Below are 20,744 nucleotides of genomic sequence, written 5' to 3'. Positions count from 1 at the left end.
AGTGAGTGGCTTAAATGACAGAATGCAGTATCTCACAGGCCTGCAAGCTAGAAGTCCAAGACCAAAATGCCATATGGCGTCCAAGTGCCACCAGGACTCTCTCTTCCTGGTCTACAGAAGGGCCACCTTCATATTTATTTTCTTTAGTACATATGAGAGAGAATTTCAGGACCCAGGTTCAAGCCTCTGCTCCCCACCTGCAGGGGGAAAACTTCTCGAGTGGTGAATCAGGGCTGCAGGTGTGTCTCTGTCTCCCTCTCAGTCTCCTCCTCCCCTCTCAATTTCTCTCAGTCTCTGTCTGTCCAATAATAAGTAAATATATTTATGAAGAAAGAAAGCTGTTGTGGTTGCCAAGAGATAGCCCCTCCTGTGGTCCCACATTTTACCATGCACAAGAATGTGGATTCAAGACCCTGGCCACCACACAGGAACACCATGCAAAAGGGGCCAGTGCTTCACAAGCATTGGAGTGATGCAGTGTTGTCTCTTTTCCTTTTATGCCTCTCTCCCTTTCTCTTCTCCCTCCACCAACTCCACTTTCAACTAGAACAGGATGGGAAGATATTAGCCCGAAGTGGCAAGTACTGTGCGTACTAAAGACCCTGGGTTCATTCCGTGGTGCTTCACAGAAAAAATAAACATTAAGGGGGGGGGGGGTCAGGAGACAGCTTATCCAGCAGCGTACACATTATTGTGCTCAAGAACCTGGGATGGAGCCCCCAGTTCCACATGGAAGTACTTGCACAAGGAGAGGCTTCATGGACAGTGAAGGAATGCTGTGGTGTCTCATCTCTCTCCTTCTCTCTCTCTCTCCCTCTCTCCCTCCCCCCCCCCCTCTCTATCTATCTGAAATTAAGAAGAAAAAATGTTGACTGGGAGTGATGGAACCAAATTGGTGAAAAGGTGAAGGATGGAAGAAAGGGAGGAATGAAGGGAAGAAGGAAGAATTAGAAAGTATTAATAGGGAGTCGGGCGGTAGCGCAGTGGGTTAAGCGCACATGGCACAAAGCGCAAGGACCATAGTAATGATCCCGGTTTGAGCCCCTGGTTCCCCACCTGCAGGGGAGTTGCTTCACAGGTAGTGAAGCAAATCTACAGATGTCTGTCTTTGTCTCCCCCTCTCTGTTTTCCCCTCCATTCTCCATTTCTCTCTGTCCTATCTAACAACGACATCAATCACAACAACAGCAGTAACTACAACAATAAAAAAAAAACAAGGGCAACAAAGGGAAAATAAATAAATATAACATATATATATGTATATAAAAGAAAGTATTAATAATACATTTCAGAGCTGTTTTAGTTTGGGCTTGGTTTTGCAATAATAGCCAAGGAATGAACCTAGGGCTTCATTCATGCAGTTATGCCCCTGAGTGGCCCACCTGGCCCAATTTTTTAATGTCTTTTGTTTGTTTTTGGTTTTGCCACCAAGGTTATCACTGGGTACATAATGACTCCACAGCTCCCAGTGCCCTTTTTTTTTTTTTCCCTTTTCTCTTTGATAGAAATACAAGTAAACTGGGGGAGCAGTAGAGAGGAGAGATAGTGACAGCACGGCACCACCACTCATGAGGACCTCTCTCCCTTCCTCCCCCCACTCCTTTTCTCCCAGAAATGGGGACCACGGGCTTGAACGTGGGTCCTCTCACACATGTGCAGTTTCCAGTAGCATCACCACTCGGCCCCGATTATCTTATTCTCCATTTTAGAGATAATGCTGGAAGCCAAAATAATAATAATAATAATTTCAACATTGAGCTTTGTGATAAAAATAAACATAAGAAAATTTATGTCTTTTGAATAACAGCACTACAGGTGCTAACATATTTAGGAACACTACAGTGCTGGGTACAGATTGCGTAACATTTGTATAGTCCTACTTCATTTAGAAAATGATTATAATCCTCCTTCATGGGGTCAATTTTAATATTAAAAAGAGTTAATATGTATAAAATACTTAGAGCCATGCCTCACACAAGACTTTTCAGTAAAACAAACAGTATATACCTGATCTGTACAGGGCATTTCCTAAATCTTTTAGAAACTGTAAGATTTTCTCAAGATCATTTTGTTGCCCAGAGTCAAGGGAACTGAGTAGATTTGTAATGATTAATCCCACAGTGCTCTGGTCCTCCCACAGCACAGAGTCCAGACACAGTTTGCATAGCATCTTTCTTCCAAGTGGTAATTAATCTCCCAAGGCCCTCCCTAGCCAAGTCTAATAGAAATACTTGAATGAGCATCTGGGTGCTGACATTTGAAATTTTCACAGCATTCGTCTGTACTTAATATCTGTCACTGCGAAGCCCTGACAGTCAGTTGCTCCTACTGCCAAAGTGTGAATGATTTAAAAAAAAAAAAATGGCAGGTTCTGCCAAGTTTAATTTAAGATATACTCCCTAAAGGGATGAGGGGGGAAAAAAAATCCGTGCTATGTGACTTGGTTCTTATATCCTGTATAGATACAAATTTATACCATGTAAATTTGTACTGCTGTAGATACTTAATAATTAAACCAGGTTTATTTAGCAGAGGTTCTATTTAGGCCCTATATTAGTTCAAATTGGGAAAAAAAAACTTTTTTTTTAATGGGCTGGGTAGCTTAAAAAAACATCTGAAGGTGTAGTCCAGGAGGTGGCACAGTGGATAAAGCACTGGACTTTCAAGCCTGAGGTCCTGAATTTGACCCCCAACAGCACATGTACCAGAGTGATAGACACCTGCAAACCTGCTTCACTGCCTGTGAAGCGACTCCCCTGCAGGTGGGGAGCCAGGGGCTCAAACTAGGATCCTTACGCCGGGTCCTTGCACTTTGTGCCACGTGCGCTTAACCTGCTGCGCTACTGTCCGGCCCCCCCTTCTACCTAAAGTAATAGGGATCTGGCCGTGGCACACCACATAAACACACATGCTGCCGAACTCCTGCCTGCAGCCTTCTTTATTCCATTGTTGTTAGATAGGACAGAGAGAAATCTAACAACTATCTAACAACTAGGATCCTTATGCCAGTCCTTGTGCTTCGCACTATATGCGAAATTATTTCTTTTAAAAGTTAACATACTGGGAGTCGGGCAGTAGCACAGCGGGTTAGCCGCAGGTGGCGCAAAGCGCAATGACCATATAATAAGGATCCCGGTTCGAGCCCCAGGCTCCCCACCTGCAGGGGGTGTCTATCTTTCCCCTCTCTGTCTTCCCCTCCTCTCTCCATTTCTTTCTGTCCTATCCAACAACAGCGACATCAATAACAACAACAATAATAACTACAACTATAAAGGGCAACAAAAAGGGAATGAATAAATAATTTTTTTTTAAAGAACACTTTTAAAAAGTTAACATACTTATTGAATAGAGACAGAGAGAAATGAGAGGGAAGGAGGGGATAGGGAGTGAGAGAGACACCTGCAGCCCTGTTTGCACGTGGAGACTGAGCGTTTAAACCTGGGTCCTTATGCAATGTAGCATATATGCTTAACCGAACCGGGTGTTTCATTTAGTCCCAAATGATTTTTTTTTTTTTAATTTATTTCCTTTTTGTTGCCCTTGTTGTTTCCATTGTTGTTATAGTTATTGTTGTTGATGTCGTTGTTGTTGGATAGGACAGAGAGAAATGGAGAGAGATGGGGAAGACAGAGAGGGGGAGAGAAAGACAGACACCTGCAGACCTGCTTCACTGCCTGTGAAGCGACTCCCCTGCAGAGCCAGGGTGCCGAACCCTGGGGAGCCGGGGCTCAAACCAGGATCCTTAGCGCGGGTCCTTGTACTTTGCGTCACATGCGCTTAACCCGCTGCTCTACCGCCCGACTCCCCAAATGATTCTTCTTATAGTCATACAGAAAAGTGCTAGATCTGACCTTCAGACACAACTGTATTGAGATAGGAAGCTTGTTATATCTGAAATGTTTCTTCCTCTTATTGTGATTTAAGAGTCTGTGCAAACAGCTTACATTGTTTATAGTTAAGAAAAAGCATCTTCTTTTGACAAAATTAATTTCATTGTCAAACATTTAAAAAGGGGGGGAGAGGAGGGTGGAAGATGGGAGCTGGACTCTGAGGCATGAGGTCTCAAGATCCATCCCTAGCATTGCAAATACCAGAGTGATACTCCTTCTCTCTACTATCACTAATAAGTAAATTAATAAAATGTCCTTCTTAAAGTTGGAATAAAAGGGGTAAAAAGCTTTATACTCATTTCTTTCATACAGAATCAAGAACATTGACATTTCAGTAAATATTTGATTTTTTTTTTCCCCCCACCAGGGCACTGATTAGCTCAGCTATGCTGGCGCGGGGGATTGAACCTAAAGCATTTGAGTCTCTTTACACAACAGTTATGCTATCCAAGATGTAGACAGAGAAGACAGAGAGGTAGACAGACAGACAAAGAGACCACAGCACCAAGGCTTCCTTCAGCAAAGGCCCGGGCTTGAACCTGGGTCATGCACATGGCAAAGCAGCACACTATCCAAGTGAGCTATTTCTCTGGCCCTAAAGATTTCTACTTATCCAGGGCCAGGTGCTGGTGCACCTGGTTGAGTGCACGTTACAGTGTGCAAGGATCTGGGTTCGAGCCCCTGGTCCCCACCTGCAGGGGAAAGCTTTGCGAGTGGTGAAGCAGGGCTGCAGGTGTCTTATCTCTCTCTCTCTTATCTTCCCCTCCCTTCTTGATTTCTCTCTATCCAATATGATAATAATTTTTTAAAAGCTCACTACTTATCATTCTAGAAATGAGATCATAGTGAATACGCAATTTCACAGACTTATTTGCTCTACTTATATCTACTTGTAGCAATCCTTGTGTCCCATCGCAGAAGCAGACAAGCTGGCTTTACACTGTGTGTATGGCATGGGTGTCTGTTTCTGTGTACATATGGCAAAAGTTCATTTTAATCTGCTCAGGAAAAGTTCTGATTCGTCCTTTAAAAAAAAATGTATGGGGGGAGTCGGGCAGTAGCGCAGCGGGTTAAGCGCACATGACTCAAAGCACAAGGACTGGCATAAGAATCCCAGTTTGAGCCCCCGACTCCCCACCTGTAGGAGAGTAGCTTCACAGGTGTTGAAGCAGGTCTGCAGGTGTCTATCTTCTGTCTTCCCCTCCTCTCTCCATTTCTCGCTGTCCTATCCAACAATGACAACATCAATAACAACAACAATAATAACTACAACAACAATGAAAAAAACAACAAGGGCAACAAAAGGGAAAATAAATAAATAAATAAATAAATTTTTTAAAAAAATGTATGGGGCCAGGCGGTGGTGCCCCTGGGTAAGTGAACACATTACATACAGTGCATAAGGACCCAGATTCAAGCCCCTGGTCCCCGTCTGCAGGGGGAAAGTTTCATGAGAGTGGTGAAGCAGGGCTGCAGGTGTCTCTCTCTCCATCTCTCTCTCTCTCTATATATATATATATATATCTCAGTTTCTCAATTTCTCCCCTCTTAATTTCTGTCTGTCTTTATCCAATAATAAATTAATAAAAATATTTTTAAATATTAAAAAAAAAAAAGGCTCAGGAGAACCCACTGATATGTAGTGCAGGCACCAAGCCCCAGTGTTAACCCTGGAGGCAAAAAAAAAAAAAATGGTTTCAATGGCTGTGTTTCTTAGTGTAGTATTAGAATGCTAGTATCTACTAAGATAAATAATTTTTTTTTACCAGCTAAATATTCAGTCCCCATTCAATTAAGATGTTTCCTGTAGACATGAAATTTCACAAGCATACAATCTGGCAGTAGAATCACTCTCTTTAGAAGAAAGCAGCTGAATTGCAGAGCCCAATGACAAAACCCTCTGTGAAAATGTCTCTGCAGGTATGCTGGCATCCTCCTGGGCATCACAAACACATTTGCCACTATTCCTGGAATGGTTGGGCCCGTCATTGCTAAAAGTCTGACCCCTCATGTAAGTAGACCATTTGCTTTTTAACGAAAAAAGTCTTTTAAGGGTCAGGTGGTTGGCACCAGGTTAAGCACACACATTGCAGTGTGCAAGGATACAGGTTCAAGCCCCTGGTCCCCCCTTGCAGGGGGAAAGCTTCACGAGTGATGGAGCAGGGCTGCAGGTGTCTCTCTGTCTCCCTTTCCCCCTCTCAATTTCTCTCTATCTCTATCCAATAATAAATGAATAAATACTTTAAAAATGTAAAAAAATAAAAAGTCTTTTTAAAAAGGCACTTGAGAGGGCTAGGTAGTGGCATATATGGTTGAGCGCATGTGTTACCATGTACAAGGACCCAGGTTTGAGCCCCCAGTCCCTGCAGGGGGAGAGTTTTGCAAGTGGTGAAGCAGTGTTGCAGGTGTCTCTCTCTTTCCCTTCCTCTCTATTACCCCCTTTCCTCACAATTTCTGGCTGTCTCTAGCCAATAAATAAATTTTAAAATAAAAAGAATTTTTAAAAAAGACAGCTGCAGCTGCACATCTCAGCCAAACTTAAGTTTATGTTAATTAAGGATGAAAGTCTGAATATTCTTGAAATTTCAAAGAGCAGAAAAATGCTATATGGTTTGATGAATAGAAAAGTGTATTTTCTTTTTTTTTTTTTTCCCTCCAGGATTATTGCTGGGGCTCGGTGCAGGATTATTGCTGCCTGCACTATGAATCCACTGCTCCTGGAGGCCATTTTTCCCGTTTTGTTGCCCTTGTTGGTGTCATAATTATTGTTGTCACTGATGTTGTTGCTGTTGGATAGGACAGAGAGAAATTGAGAAGGGAGGGGAGACAGAGAGGGGGGGAGAAAGACAGCTGTTTCACCGCTTGTGAAGCGACCACCCTGCAGGTGGAGGGCTGGGGGCTCAAACCGGGATCCTTACACCGGTCCTTGCACGTTGCGCCATGTGCACTTAGCCCACTGCGCTGACACCCGACCCCTGCATATTTTCTTTTTAAAAAAAATATTTTAATTATTAGGTAGAGACAAAGAAATTCAGAGAGACGGGTGAGATCAGGAGAGAGAGAGACCTGCAACACTGCTTCACCACTTGCAAACCCCCCACACACACAGGTGGGGACCAGGGCCTTGAACCTGGGTCCTTGTGCACTGTGACATGTGTGCTCAACCAGGTGGACCTGCTCTGTCCCAGGAAAGCATATTTTCAAAGGGTTCTTTGCTTTACAAGAGAGGACTTGAGAACACTATTCTGGCACATGTCTTCTGGGGATGGAATTCCTGCGCTCCACCACGGGGCCACTTCCCCAGCGGCTCATAGAATGCTATTGGACTTTTTTTTCTTTTCTTTTTTTTTTTTTTTTTGCCTCCAGGGTTATTGCTGGGCTCAGTGCCTGTGCTATGAATCCACTGCTCCTGGAGGCCATTTTTTCCCCCTTTTATTGCCCTTGTTGTAGCCTTGTTGTGGTTATTATTGTTATTGTTGATGTCGTTGTTGTTGGGTAGGACAGAGAAAAATGGAGGAGAGACCCTGCAGATCTGCTTCACTGCTTGTGAAGCATCCCCCCTGCAGGCGGGAAGCAGGGCCTCGAACCCAAGTCCTCAGGCACTGTAATGTACTCTCTACCGGTGCACCACTGCCTGGCCCTCTACTGTTTGATTTTACATAGAGCAATAGAGTAGGTTAAATGAAGGGCTTACAGTTGAGACCACACAAGTACTTAAAAGTTGTAAAGTTATACTAGAAAAACTAGAAAAATTAGCGTATCTTTAGTTAGACTATACAGAAATTGGCAGTGTGAAATTAATTGATGAGTAGATTTACAAGGGAGGTATTAGGACATCATGTATTCATACACATGCATGTGTACATATATACACGCACACACACACACACACCCATCCTAGAGTGGTGAAGCCCCAATGATGGTAAACAACAGCAACAACAACAACAAAAAAAAACACGGGAGTCGGGCGGTAGCGCAGCAGGTTAAGTGCACATGGTGCAAAGTGCAAGGACCAGCGTAAGGATCCCGGTTCGAGCCCCTAGCTCCCTACCTGCAGGGGGGTTGCTTCACAAGCAGTGAAGCAGGTCTGCAGGTGTCTGTCTTTCTCTCTCTCTCTCTGTCTTTCCCTCCTCTCTCCATTTCTCTCTGTTCTACCCAACAACAACGACATCAATAATAACTACAATAAAACAACAACAAGGATAACAAAAGGCAATAAATAAATATTTTTTAAAAGGAGGGGCCAGGTGGTGGTGCACCTGGTTGAGCGCAGATGTTATAATGAGCAAGGACCCAGGTTCAATCCCCTGGTCCCCACCTGCAGTGAGAAGGCTTCACAAGTGGTGAAGCAGGGCTGCAGGTGTCTGTCTCTCTCCCTCCCTATCACCCCATAACCCTCTCAAATTTCTACCTGTCTCTGTCCTAAATAAATGAAGATAATTTTTTTTTAATTTAAAAAAACACTGGGGTATTATCCTGTGAGTCACAGGATGAAACTTTGTCTTAGGAATCCTAAGAACTTTTCTTAACATTTTGCTAGAACATGATGTCATTCTTCACTATATCTTCCTCTAGAAGAGAGAAACGTTGTCAGCTTCTCAAAATCTCCTTGAAATTTCAGATGGATGTCTAAGATTTTTTTAATGTTTATTTTCCCTTTTGTTGCCTTTGTTGTCTTATTGTTGTAGTTACTGATGTGACAAACGCTAGAAGAAGAAGTTATTGATGGGGGGGAGTGCGGCGGTAGCGCAGTGGGTTAAGCGCACGTGGCGCAAAGCACAAGGACCGGCGTAAGGATCCCGGTTTGAGCCCCCGGCTCCCCACCTGCAGGGGAGTCGCTTCACAGGTGGTGAAGCAGGTCTGCAGGTGTCTATCTTTCTCTCCTCCTCTCTGTCTTCCCCTCCTCTCTCCATTTCTCTCTGTCCTATCCAACAACAACATCAATAACAACAATAATAACTACAACAACAATAATAAAAAAAAAAAAAAAAAGAAGTTATTGATGTCATCATCGTTGGTTAGAACAGAGAAAAATGGAGAGGAGGGGAAGACAGGGGGAGAGAAAGACAGACACCTGCAGACCTGCTTCACCACCTGTAAAGCGACTCCCCTGCAGGTGGGGAGCCGGGGGCTCGAACTGGGATCCTTACGCCTGTTCTTGCACTTTGCGCCACCTGCACTTAACCCACTAAGCTACCACCCGACTCCCGTCTAAGATTTTTTTTTTGACTCAGGCAAGTCTACCTTAAAGATAGTGTTCCTTTCTTCATAGTTTTCCTTTTGTTCTAAGTCAGTGACCTCATACCAGTTTCCTGGTCTTTTTTATTCTCCTCCTCATTGGTAATCCCATTGTTTGTTGAGTTTGGTTTGATTTTTGCTGCTAGCATGCATACACTCCAGTTAGAGTGCAGTTGTAAAAAATTAATGGTCCTTGAACTTGGGCATAGGAAAGACATTAGACAACTGCCTGGTAGTTTTAGACCACTGAATTCCACACTGAACGTGTGTGGTTTGCTGATCTCTGTTAACAAATGCCATCCACGTTTGTGTGTCAGGCCAGGCCTCAAAACTGAGCTCCACAGAGTCCATCATCCCACCTAATCTCATCTGCCCTTGACTTTCCTCTTAAGAACATGGGAGGTGAAGTTCAGGCTTCTGGGACCAGGTGGCAGTGCACCTGGTCAAGTGCTCACATTACAGTGCGTTTGCATCTGACTTCTTTTGGTTAAGATTTTATTTGTGAGGTGTGTCTTTGTAGCTGAAGCTCATTAATTCTCTGTGCTGTGTAGTATTCCATTTGGGGGGGTGGAGATACAGCCACACAACACTTAACATTTTGGTCAGTAATGACTTGTACATGGTAGTGGTCCTGACAGGTTACACCTCATATTCTAGACGCACTTTCTTCTTCTAGCGTTTGCCCTTCTTCCGTAGCCAGTTAAATGGCTTTGAAAGTGACTGGGATCCATGTGGATTCAGTCGGCTGGGAAGGATCGTCAGTTTCCCCAATGAATGGGTACTCACGGGGTGCACCACGGGAAGGTCGATCCAATGCATCCAGTGTAGACGCACTACACTGTGCCATCTAGGTTTTTCTCGGCACGTTTTCACGGTGACAGAATTACCTAATGACACATTTCTGAGAACATATCCCTGTCAGTAGGGAACCCAGGAGCATAAACCAGAGTCTTCCTATCAGTGCGAATGTGGACTATTTCCAGCATGAGATTTTGTAAGCATAATACTAGTGGATTGGAGAGATAGCTCACTGAATAGGGTGTGCATGCCTTCCCAGGTTCACACCCCAGCACCACAAGATAGATGCCACAGTACTGGGGGAAGCTCAGGTGCTTGGTGTTTCTCTCACTCTCAGTCTAAATGAGAATGTTACGGGAGCAGTGAAGTCATACCTATGGCAGGCCCCCTGACCCACAAGGAAGGAAGGAAAGGAAGAAAGAAGGGAGAAGGGGAAATAATAGTGCTACTACTGGAATAGCTTTGTGATACCAGATGAGTTTTATTGTTGTTGTATTTTTTATTTGTGGGTTACAAGGTTGTAAGTCTACATAGTACATAATTCAACATCACCCTTGCCACCAAAGTTCAAAATTTGTGTCCCCACCCTCCCACCTCCCAAAGATAACCACCATAGTTCACACAAAGTCGTAGAGACAGGTTGCTTCTGGGGCCCGGTGGAAGCGCACCTGGTTGAGCACACGTGTTACAATGAGCAAAGACCAGCATTCGAGGACCCTGGTCCCCACCTGCAGGGGGAAAGCTATGCAAGTGGTGAAGCAGTGCTGCAGGTGTCTCTCTGTCTCTCTTTGTCTCTCCATCCCTCGATTTCTGGCTGTCTCTATTTGATAAATAAATAAAGATAATTTTTTTAAAAAAAGAAACATTTGTTTACAAGTCCATGTGACACAGCTTGCTTTAAAAGTAGAAAAAAAATTTTGAGGGGCTGGGTGGTAGCGCAACAGGTTAAATGCACATGTCACGAAGCACACAGACCGGCTTAAAGATCCCAGTTTGAGCCCCCAGCTCCCCACCTGCAGGGAGGGGTCACTTCACAAGTGGTGAAGCAGGTCTGCATGTGTCTATCTTTCTCTCCCCCTCTCTGTCTTCCCCTCCTCTCCATTTCTGTCTGTCCTATCCAACAACAATAATAACAACAACAAGAATGATAAACAACAAGAGCAACAAAAGGTGAAAAATAGCCTCCAGGAGCAGTGGATTCATAGTGCAGGCACCAAGCCCCAGCAATAACCCTGGAGGCAAAAAAAAAAAAAAAGTAGGTGACAATTTTTTTTTCTCACTTGCATCTTTTTTTCCTGTCTCTGTAGGACACTATTGGGGAATGGCAAACTGTTTTCTATATCGCTGCTGCTATTAACATATTTGGTGCCATTTTCTTCACAATGTTCGCCAAAGGTGAAGTGCAGAACTGGGCTCTCAGTGATCACCATGGACACAGAAACTGAAGGAACCAAGAAATAACCCCGTCTCTATTAATGTACTTTTATCATGTAGCCTAAAAGTGCCTTTGATATTTAATGTGTAAGCGTTCAGTATACAAGAAAAAATTTATGCTTGTATTGAACTGTTAAGGCTTGAAATCATGAAATGTCACTCGTTGCCAGATTAAAAATGAATTAGCTTTTTTTAGTAATTAATAAAACATGTATGCTGGAACATATATACCTTAGGGTCCCATACCTAGCTCCAAGCCAGGCAATATGATGCAGGTGGGTTTCTGTTTACTTCTAAAGGACATTCTTAAAGGAATGAGCGGAAGTGAACACTTCGGGACCTCTGCTTAATTGAACTTAATAGATCCAAAGTCCTCAGGTCTTCTTAGTCAGCCTCGCCTTTGCCCACTTCCTAAAAGCAATGTCGCACGCATCTCAGACCTGAACGTCTCCATGGAGCTGCCAGCCACTGTCTGACTGGGCCTGACAGCTGCACTGAGGGAAGCTCGCCCAAACAGCTGCCCAGCAGCCCCTCCTTGGCTCTGGGGATGGCGCCCAGCATGTACCAGAGGCAGCATCCAAACCCAGGGCATTGCCAGGGGCCTGGGGAACTGTCAGTGTGTAGATAAGCCCTGAGCAGCAGGAACAGTGAGAACCCCACAGCCTCTCCCTTCCCCGCATGCTGGGAATCAAGCACAGCTGGTTGGCTTGGAAGCTTCCAGAGAAAAGAGGGGTGCCCCCGTTAAGTCACAAACACCATCCTCCTCGACACAAGCTACCCACCTTCACATGAATCAGAGAGCGAATTTCCAAGTTCTGTGTTTGATGAGCTACACCAGAATGGAAATAATAGGCCTTGTTGTCATCTGCCTACATACTAAGCCTCTGGTGGCTGTTTAAAGCTAGAGTGACTTAACCCGGCCACGTCGCTGAGATCAATGATGTCATAATCATTACTCCTGGTCCCTGAAATCATCTTTTTTTCAGTCTTCTTCTTGGGTCGTCTTCCAATGGTTTGGGGACATGCTTTGAGGACATTTATGTGGTGTAAAGTCCGGTTCCTGTTTTGTTGTGTTTGTTCAACACTACCTGTAACACACTCACAAACGATTCCATGTAATACAATGTGAATACACTTCTGTCAATCGATTTTTAAATGTGTAAATAGCTTTTTTCAGTTGCTCTGGTGATATTTCTTTTGTGAATCATCCCAATAAACCTTTTGAATTGATGTTTGGACCTGACAGTTCTGTGATGTTTGCTGGTGTCATCCCTTCTGGCATGTCTGCCAGTCTCCTTCAAGCCACCAACTCGCAGGCCATCAGAAACCTTTTTATCTTTTTTTTTTTGCCTCCGGGGTTATCACTGGGCTTAGTGCCTGCACTACAAATACACTGCTCCTGGAGGCTATTTTTATTTATTTTATTTTATGGGTAGGACAGAGAGAAATTGAGAGGGGAGAAAATAGAGCAGGAGAAAGAGAGACACCTTCAGCATTGCTTCACCGCTTATGAAGCGGACACCCCCACCCCACCCGCAGGTGGGGAGCCTGGGGCTCAAACCAGGATCCTTACGCAGGTCCTTGTGTTTCGTACTAAGTGTGCTTAACCTGGTGTGCCACAGCTGGCCCCCCAGAAACCTCTATTGTCATCAGCTGTCCCAGCATTGAAAAGAGTCCCTGCTCCTTGCAAAGAATTAGCTTTTTCTTTTTTTACTGTTAGGAATTGGCATTTATCCTTTTGTGGGGTGGAGTCAACAGTCAAATAGTTGGTACATGTGTAACATTTCTCAGTTTTCCACAGAACAATGTAACCCTTCTGCTCCCAGGTCCTCCTCTGCCATCATGTTCCAGGACCTGAACACTCCCTCCACCAACCCCAGAGTCTTTTACTTTGGTGCAATACACCAAGCATGTAACTATTTTTTTAAATTATTGTTATTACTTTAAAAAGTTATTCTATTACATATGAGAAAGAGTGAAAGGGGGAGTCGGGTGATAGCACAGCGGGTTAAGCACACGTGGTGCAAAACGCAAGAACCGGCAGAAGGATCCCGGTTGGAGCCCTGGCTCCCCACCTGCAGGGGAGTCACTTCACAGGCGGTGAAGCAGGTCTGCAGGTGTCTGTCTTTCTCTCCCCCTCTATCTTCCCCTCCTCTCTCCATTTCTCTCTGTCCTATCCAACGACGATGACTTCAATAACAAAAATAATAACTACAACAACAATAAAAAACAACAAGGGCAACAAAAGGGAAAATAAGTAAATATTTTTTTAAAAGTGAGAGGGAGAGAGAGCTTCATATGAGACAGAAAGAGAAGTCAGAGCATCATGCTAGCACATACGGTGCTAGGGACCAAACAGGCCTGTAAGCATGCGGGCCAGTGCTCTGCTCATTGAGCCATTCGGCCATCACCCACCCTCTTCCCTCTAGTAACTTCACATCATGTTTGTTTTTTTAATACTTATTTATTCCCTTTTGTTGCCCTTGTTGTTTTATTGTTATAGTTATTGTTGTTGTTATTGATGTCATTGGATAGGACAGAGAGAAATTGAGAGAAGAGGGAAAAATGGGGGGGGCGGGGGAGATAGACACCTGCAGACCTGCTTCACCACTTGTGAAGAGACTCCCCTGCAGGTGGGGAGCCGGGGGCTTGAACCAGAATCCATAAATTTAATTCTTAATTCACATGCTTACTTGTTTCATATTGTTTTATTTGAAAAGAGAGAGAGAGATGAGAAACAGGGATGGTAAAGGGAGAGAAACTACAGCACCTCCATATGGTGGTGCCGCGGCTCAAACCCAGGCAGTGCTCATGACAAGGCACACTTGCTACCCCACTGAGTTCTCTCTCTAGTCCTCACATTCTTGCTTCTAGTTATGTTGCTTTCTTCCCGAAAAATAATTTTTAAAAGAAGGGGAAGGAAAAGCAAAAGCAACCTAAGAGGTGGTGTAACAGCAATGCATTCATGAGCATGAGGTCCTGAGTTCAATTTCCAGCATCACATGAGAGATTCTGTCTGTCTGACTGTCTGCCTGTCTGCTTGCCTGCCTGTCTATCATCTCTATCTCCCTCTCTCTCTCATTAATACATGAATACATAAAACCTGGAAGCAACCCAGGTGTCCAACAACAGATGAGTGACTGAGTAAGCTGTCATATATAAACATACGGTGGAATACTTGAAATACTACAAGCAGTGAAACAGGTCTGCAGGTGTCTGTCTTTCCCTCCCCCTCTGTCTTCCCCTCCTCTCTCCATTTCTCTCTGTCCTATCCAACAACATCAACAACAACTACAACAATAAAACAACAAGGGCAACGAAAAGGGAATAAATTAAATAATTTTTTCAATGGTGATTTCACTGTTTTCAGCCCAATTTGGATGGAGCTTGAAGAAATCATGTTAAGTGAGATAAGTCAGAAACAGAAGGATGAGTATGGGATGATGTCACTCATAGAAGTTGAAAAAGAAGATCAGAAGGGAAAACACTAAACAGAACATGGACTGGAGTTGGTGTATTGCACCAAAAAAAGACTCTGGGGTTGGCGGGAGGGTTCAGGTCCTGAACATGATGGCAGAGGAGGACCCAGAGGGGGTAGTTAAGTACACACACTACCAGGTTCAAGTCCCTGGTCCCCACCTGTAGGGGGAAAGCTTCACGAGTGGTGAAATAGAGCTGCAGGTGTCTGTCTCTCTCTCTCTCTCTCTCCTCCTCCCTTCTTAATATCTCTCTGTCTCTACCCAATAATAAATAGTTTAAAAAATTTTTAAAGTTAAATGAGTACATAAAAAAAACATAGCTAAAGAAGTGTTCCATCACCTTAAAATGAGGAAATGATTTGCTAACCTCAAATCAAGTTGCAAGTGGCAGTTATTAGCATTTGTGAATAATAGCTTAGCCCCACGCAGACAAAATACTTCTCACAGCATCAGTAAATATTTACTGAATATTCGTTAGGTGCCAGGCCTTTGTTCTTTGCACCTGGGATACAGCAGAGGGGCTGGAGGGGAGGAAGGGGGTGGGGAGAACACCTTTTTCTCAGGGAGCTCACATTCTGATTTATCAAGCCTTTTCCTTCAGAGCTTCCCTGTCTTTGAAATCTTCCATGTGAAAAGCGCCATTATCCACCCAGCCATCAACTCCAGTGGGAACGAACTTGCCAGTTGACCTTGACAGTCCATTATGGAACAAAACCTGAGACAGACGCCACTGCAGTCAGCAGCCTGTACGAATCACAGAGCTGGCCTTCTGACTTCAGCCTTTGTTTCCTGCTCAAGAATCCCAAATGCAAATGTTTGATTGTTGGGGGTCAGGCTGTAGCGGGTTAAGCGCACATGGAGGACCGGCTTAAGGATCCTGGTTCGAGCTCCTGGCTCCCCACCTGCAGGGGAGCCGCTTCACAAGCAGTGAAGCAGATCTGCAGGTGTCTATTTTTCTCTCCCCCTCTGTCTTCCCCTCCTCTCTCCATTTCTCTCTGTCCTATCCAACAACAACATCAATAACAATAATAATAACCACAACAATGATAAAAACAACAAGGGCAACAAAAAAAGGAAAATAAATAAGATATTTAAAAAAGAAACGTTTGATTGTCAACCCTGTTGCCAAGAAAACTCTCCCCTAGGAGGGGGGGTTATCCCCATTCCAAATAGAACCCCCCCCCCCAGTAGGAAAAAGAACCACTGAGCTTACAAATGAAGGCAGGGAGGCCAGGTAGAAATGGCCTAGCTCTGCAGAGGAAACCACACTCCACTCGGGTTGGAATCAAAGTCTGATTTCAGCAGGAATAAATTAGTTTGCCCATAGAAATGTAAATGGAGATGGTGCACAAAGCCTGTTCAGATGCCTCTGCCTTTCACAGCAGCCATAAGCTGTAAAGCCCAGAGGACAGTTGGGGCCGGAAAAAGGAAAAAAAAAAAAAGCCAAGACAACCTTTCCAGGAGCTCTGCTGGGGACAGAAAGCTAAGAGCACAGGCGACTTCTGGCTTCTGACTTCCAAAAGAAGAGGTACCTGGTCCCTAGCACCTGGCACCCTTTTTCTTGTTCACTGCAAGGGGGGTCAAGCGCTAGGAATTTTCCAAGTGCCCTGTTTACTTTCACTTTATCTTGGTGTTGGGGGCGGAGGAAGTTTGGGCGTTCCCTGCGCATGCCAATCCTGAACTTGGGCAAAGTCATTATTGCTCAACTGAGCTGGAAAGAGAATTCAACTCCCAGCTGCCCTCCTCAGACTTGCCTTCAAGACACCACAGCTGGACTTGAGGTGATAGTGGGGGGTGGGGGGGATACCTTATGAATCTAGGCATTTTATTGGGGACTGGGTGGTGGCACTCCTTATTGAGTACACATGTTACAATGAGCAAAGACCCGGGTTCAAGCCCCCGGTCCCCACCTGCAGGGTTCCACGAGTGGTGAAGCAGGGCTGCAGGTGTCTCTCTGTCTCTCTCCCTCTCTGTCTCCCCCTTCCTTTCAGTTTCTGACTGTCTCTATCCAATAAATAAATAAAGATAATAACAATTGGGGCCAGGCAGTGGCACACTTTGTTGAGTGCACATGTTACAGTGCTCAAGGACCCAGGTTCAAGTCCCCATCCCAGCTGCAGGGGGAAAGCTTCACAAGTGGTGAAGCAGGGCTGCAGGTGTCTCTCTGTCTCTCTCCCTATCTATTTCCCCCTTTCGTCTTGATTTCTGGCTGTCTCTATCCAATAAATAAAAATCAAAAAATTTCACAAGGACCTGTGTAAGGATCCAGGTTCGAGCCCCTGGCTCCCCACCTGCAGGGGAGTCGCTTCACAGGCGGTGAAGCAGGTCTGCAGGTGTCTATCTTTCTCTCCCCCTCTCTGTCTTCCCCTCCTCTCTCCATTTCTCTCTGTCCTATCTAACAATGACGATATCAATAACAACAACAAATAATAACTACAACAGCAAAAAAAAAAAAAACAAGGGCAACAAAAGGGAAAATAAATTAAAAAACAAAAAAAATTAAATTTCATAAAAAAGATAATAACAATAAAAATGCTGTATTTATTAAAAATATTTTAAAAAACATTTTATTAAACATTCACCACCCCCACCCCCAAGTGCTCTTGTTGCAAAGACAGTGGGAATATTCTAGCACTTTTGAAACTGGCCATGCTTAGGTGTCTGTTGACCTTGGTCTACCCTTTGGGACAACAGCTCCCAGCTTCAGACATTTCTTTAAAAAAAAAAAGTGGTTATTTTTTGTTTTGTTTTTTGCCTCCAGGGATACTGGCACTATGAATCCACTGCTCCTGGAAGCTTTTTTTTTTTCTTTTTAATTTTTTTTCCATTTTATTTGACAGGACAGAGAGAAATTAAGAATGGAGGGGGAGATGAGGGAGACACACGCACGTGCGCGCGCGCACACACACACACGCACACCAGCACTACTTTACCACTTATTTACTCTTGTAGGTGGGAGCCAGGGGCTTGAGCCTAGGTCCCTGCACATGGTAATGTATATATCTAATCAAGTATTCCACCATTCGGCCCCAATATTTTATTTATTCTAATGAGAGAAATAGGGAGAAATATACAGAAAGAGAGACCACAGCACTGTTCAGCTCTGGCTGATGGTGATGCTGGGAATTGAACATGGGACCTCAGGACCTCAGGCATGAAAGTGTTTTTAACCATTATGCTAGCTCCCCTTCCTGCATTTTATTTTATTTTATTTTATTAATTTTTGCCTCTGGGGTTATTGCTGGGGCTTGGTGCCTGCACGATGAATCCACTGCTCCTAGAGGCCATTTTTTTCCATTTTGTTGCCCTTGTTGTCGTTAGTGTTATTGGTGCCACCAATGCCGTTGTTGTTCAACAAGATAGAAAGAAATTGAGAGAGAAGGGAGACAGAGAAGGGGAGAGAAAGATAGACACCTGCAGACCTGCTTCACTGCCCGTGAAGTGACCCCTGCCCCCCCCAAGTGGGGAGCCGGGGGCTCGAACCTGGATCCTTATGATGGTCCTGGTGCTTTGCGCCATGTGTGCTTAACCTGTTGTGCTACCACCTGACTCCCTATTTTATTTTTTTATACTTGCTCCATCTACAAATAGAGATAAGGTATGTGCATATGGCATGTCTAACGAGGGATTAATAACCAAAATGGGTCATGAACTCATCTATCTTAAGCTGGTGAGACAGTTCACCTGGGAGGGGGCTGACCATGCCCCTCTCCACCCAGGACCCAGGTTTGAGTCCAGTCCTCATCCATTGCACTAAGGGAAGTACTGGTGTTGTATTCTCTCTCTCTCTCTCTCTCCCTTTCTCTTTCTCTCTCTCTCCTTTCTCTCCCTTTCTCTCTCTCTCTCTCTCTCTCTCTCCTCTCTTTTTCTCCTCATTCTCTTTCCTCTCTCTTCTCTTCCTCTCCTCTCCCCCCCCCCCCCCCCCCCGTCTCTCAGAAGGTCAGTCTGGAGTAATGAAACCCTAACAATAACAAAATAGAATCATATAGCTCAATGACAAAAAATAGCCAACAAACATTAAAACAAAACAAAAAAAAGAAACTAGGCAAATGACTGCAGAAATAGTTCAATGATTGAGTGCATGCTCCCCTCGAGGCCCTGCTTTCAACCCCACCCCACCTCCCACACACAGAAGGGTAAAAGATCTGAATACTTCTCTAAAGGAAACACCCAGCTGGCCCAAGGGCACACACACAAAAAAAACCCTCAGGGCTACTTAGAGATATGCAAATCAAACCACAATAAAATCACCTCACAGATGAGAGAAAGATCTATAACAAAAAATCTACAAACAAATGTTGGAGGGGCCAGGCGGTAACACACCTAGTTAAGTGCACACATTACAGTGCACAAGGACCCAGGTTCAAGCCCTTGGTCCCCACCCCACCTTCAGGGGAAAAGTTTCACAAGTGGTAAAGCAGGGTTGCAGATATCTCTCTGCCTCTCTCCCTATCTCCCCCTCCCTTCTCAATTTATTTCTGTCTCTATCCAATAATAAATAAAACAAATATTGGCAAGTATGTAGAGGGGAAAAAATGGCATCTGGTTGACCCGGGAGGTTGCACAGTGACTAGAGCAATGGACTAGCAAGTGTGAGGTCCCAAGTTTGATCCCTCATACCATATGGGAGTACCACGAAGCTCTAGTGTTATGGTTTCTCTCTCTCTCTCTCTCTCTCTCTCTCTCTCTCTTCCCCCCCTCCCTCTCCCTCTCCTTCTCTCTCTCTCTCTCTCTGCTACTTTCTGCCCTAATCCAGTTTTCTAGTTCTAGCCTCAATTCTGATACCATCTTCCCAGACAATATTTTTAATCCAGCTGCATGTTAGCTATCAAGCTCAAGCAAAAAATTACTAAAGGCATGTGCCCCTAGGAACATACCTACAATAGACTTCCTAGTTTCTCTCCACCCTAAGATCCCTATTCTCACTTGCTCTATTCCTACTTTTTGGTTCTTGTTTATTAAACATTTTGTTCTGCTTTATATCTTTTTTCAAGTTTTTAAAAAATTTTAGTTATTAATGAAAAAGATAGGAGGAGATAGAGAAAGAATCAGAAATCACTCTAGTACATGTGCTGCCGGGGATTGAACTCAGGACCTCATGTTTGAAAAATCGAGTGCTTTATCCACTGTGCTACTTCCTGGACTACCAAGTTGAAGAAGCTACCATGAATCCATCCTCCCTTCCCTAGATAGACGACCTCACCAGTGTGTCCCAAAGTCTCATCTCTCCAGAGCTCTACCCAACTAGGGAAAGATAGAAACAGGCTGAGTGTATGAATTGAACTGCTAATGCCCATGTCCAACAAAGAAGCAACTATAGAAGCCAGAACTCCCACCTTCTGCACCCCATAAAGAATTTTGGTCAATACCCCCCAGAAGGGAGACTTTTTAGGGGAAATGATCAGAGGGTTCTGAACTCCAATTATATCAGAATGCGGGGGGGGGGGGGGAAGGAGCATTCAGAAGTAGAAATAGAGGGGCCAGGTGGTGGCGATTCTTGTTGAACGCACATGTTACAATGCGCAAGGACCCAGGTTCAAGCCACTGGTCCCCACGTGCAGAGGGAAAGCTTCACAAGTGGTGACGCAGGACTGTAGGTGTCTCTCTATCTCTCTCTCTCTCTATCTCCCCCTCCTTTCAATATCTGGCTATCTCTAGCCCAATAAATAAAGATAATTTTTTTTAAAGTATAAAAAGGTAAATAAAAACTTTTTTAAAAAAAACCAGTAGAAATAGGTATATGTGTGACTTAGAAAGGAAGAGAAAGCAGGACCATGGGGGGGGGGGAATGGGCAAATATGTATAAATACAAATAGATATTTATAGAAATAATAGCCCATATCTGTGACTTTGGGAAAACTACTGCAGTTTCCAGTGAAGGGAATGGGGACCCAGAACTCTGGTG

At 44.3% G+C, this 20,744-nt stretch overlaps 1 protein-coding gene and 1 long non-coding RNA gene across 4 annotated transcripts in view; one reads left to right on the top strand and one right to left on the bottom strand.

The window, feature by feature from the left end:
• The window catches only part of SLC17A5 (solute carrier family 17 member 5), a 48,471-nt gene extending 35,881 nt beyond the window's left edge, over positions 1–12,590 (top strand). For 2 of the 3 annotated variants that reach the window (XM_060205390.1, XM_060205389.1), the window contains 2 exons: positions 5,811–5,901; positions 11,234–12,590. In XM_060205390.1, coding sequence (XP_060061373.1) covers positions 5,811–5,901; positions 11,234–11,371 — 229 coding nt within the window. In that variant the 3' untranslated portion in view covers positions 11,372–12,590. The remainder of the gene's footprint in view (positions 1–5,810; positions 5,902–11,233) is intronic. The other variant, XM_016185315.2, reaches the window with a different exon arrangement.
• LOC132542690 (uncharacterized) lies at positions 12,387–16,440 on the bottom strand. The gene is made up of 2 exons (XR_009553657.1): positions 16,293–16,440; positions 12,387–12,448 (listed from the first exon to the last, which is right to left on the bottom strand). It is a non-coding gene; the product is annotated as an uncharacterized LOC132542690 (long non-coding RNA).
• Positions 16,441–20,744: the final 4,304 nt, after the last annotated feature.

The sequence above is a fragment of the Erinaceus europaeus genome, chromosome 13 (genome assembly GCF_950295315.1).
Source record: "Erinaceus europaeus chromosome 13, mEriEur2.1, whole genome shotgun sequence".
NCBI classification, from domain to species: domain Eukaryota; kingdom Metazoa; phylum Chordata; class Mammalia; order Eulipotyphla; family Erinaceidae; genus Erinaceus; species Erinaceus europaeus.
Note: the sequence above shows the minus strand (reverse complement) of the source record. Positions and strands in the feature narration are given on the sequence as shown.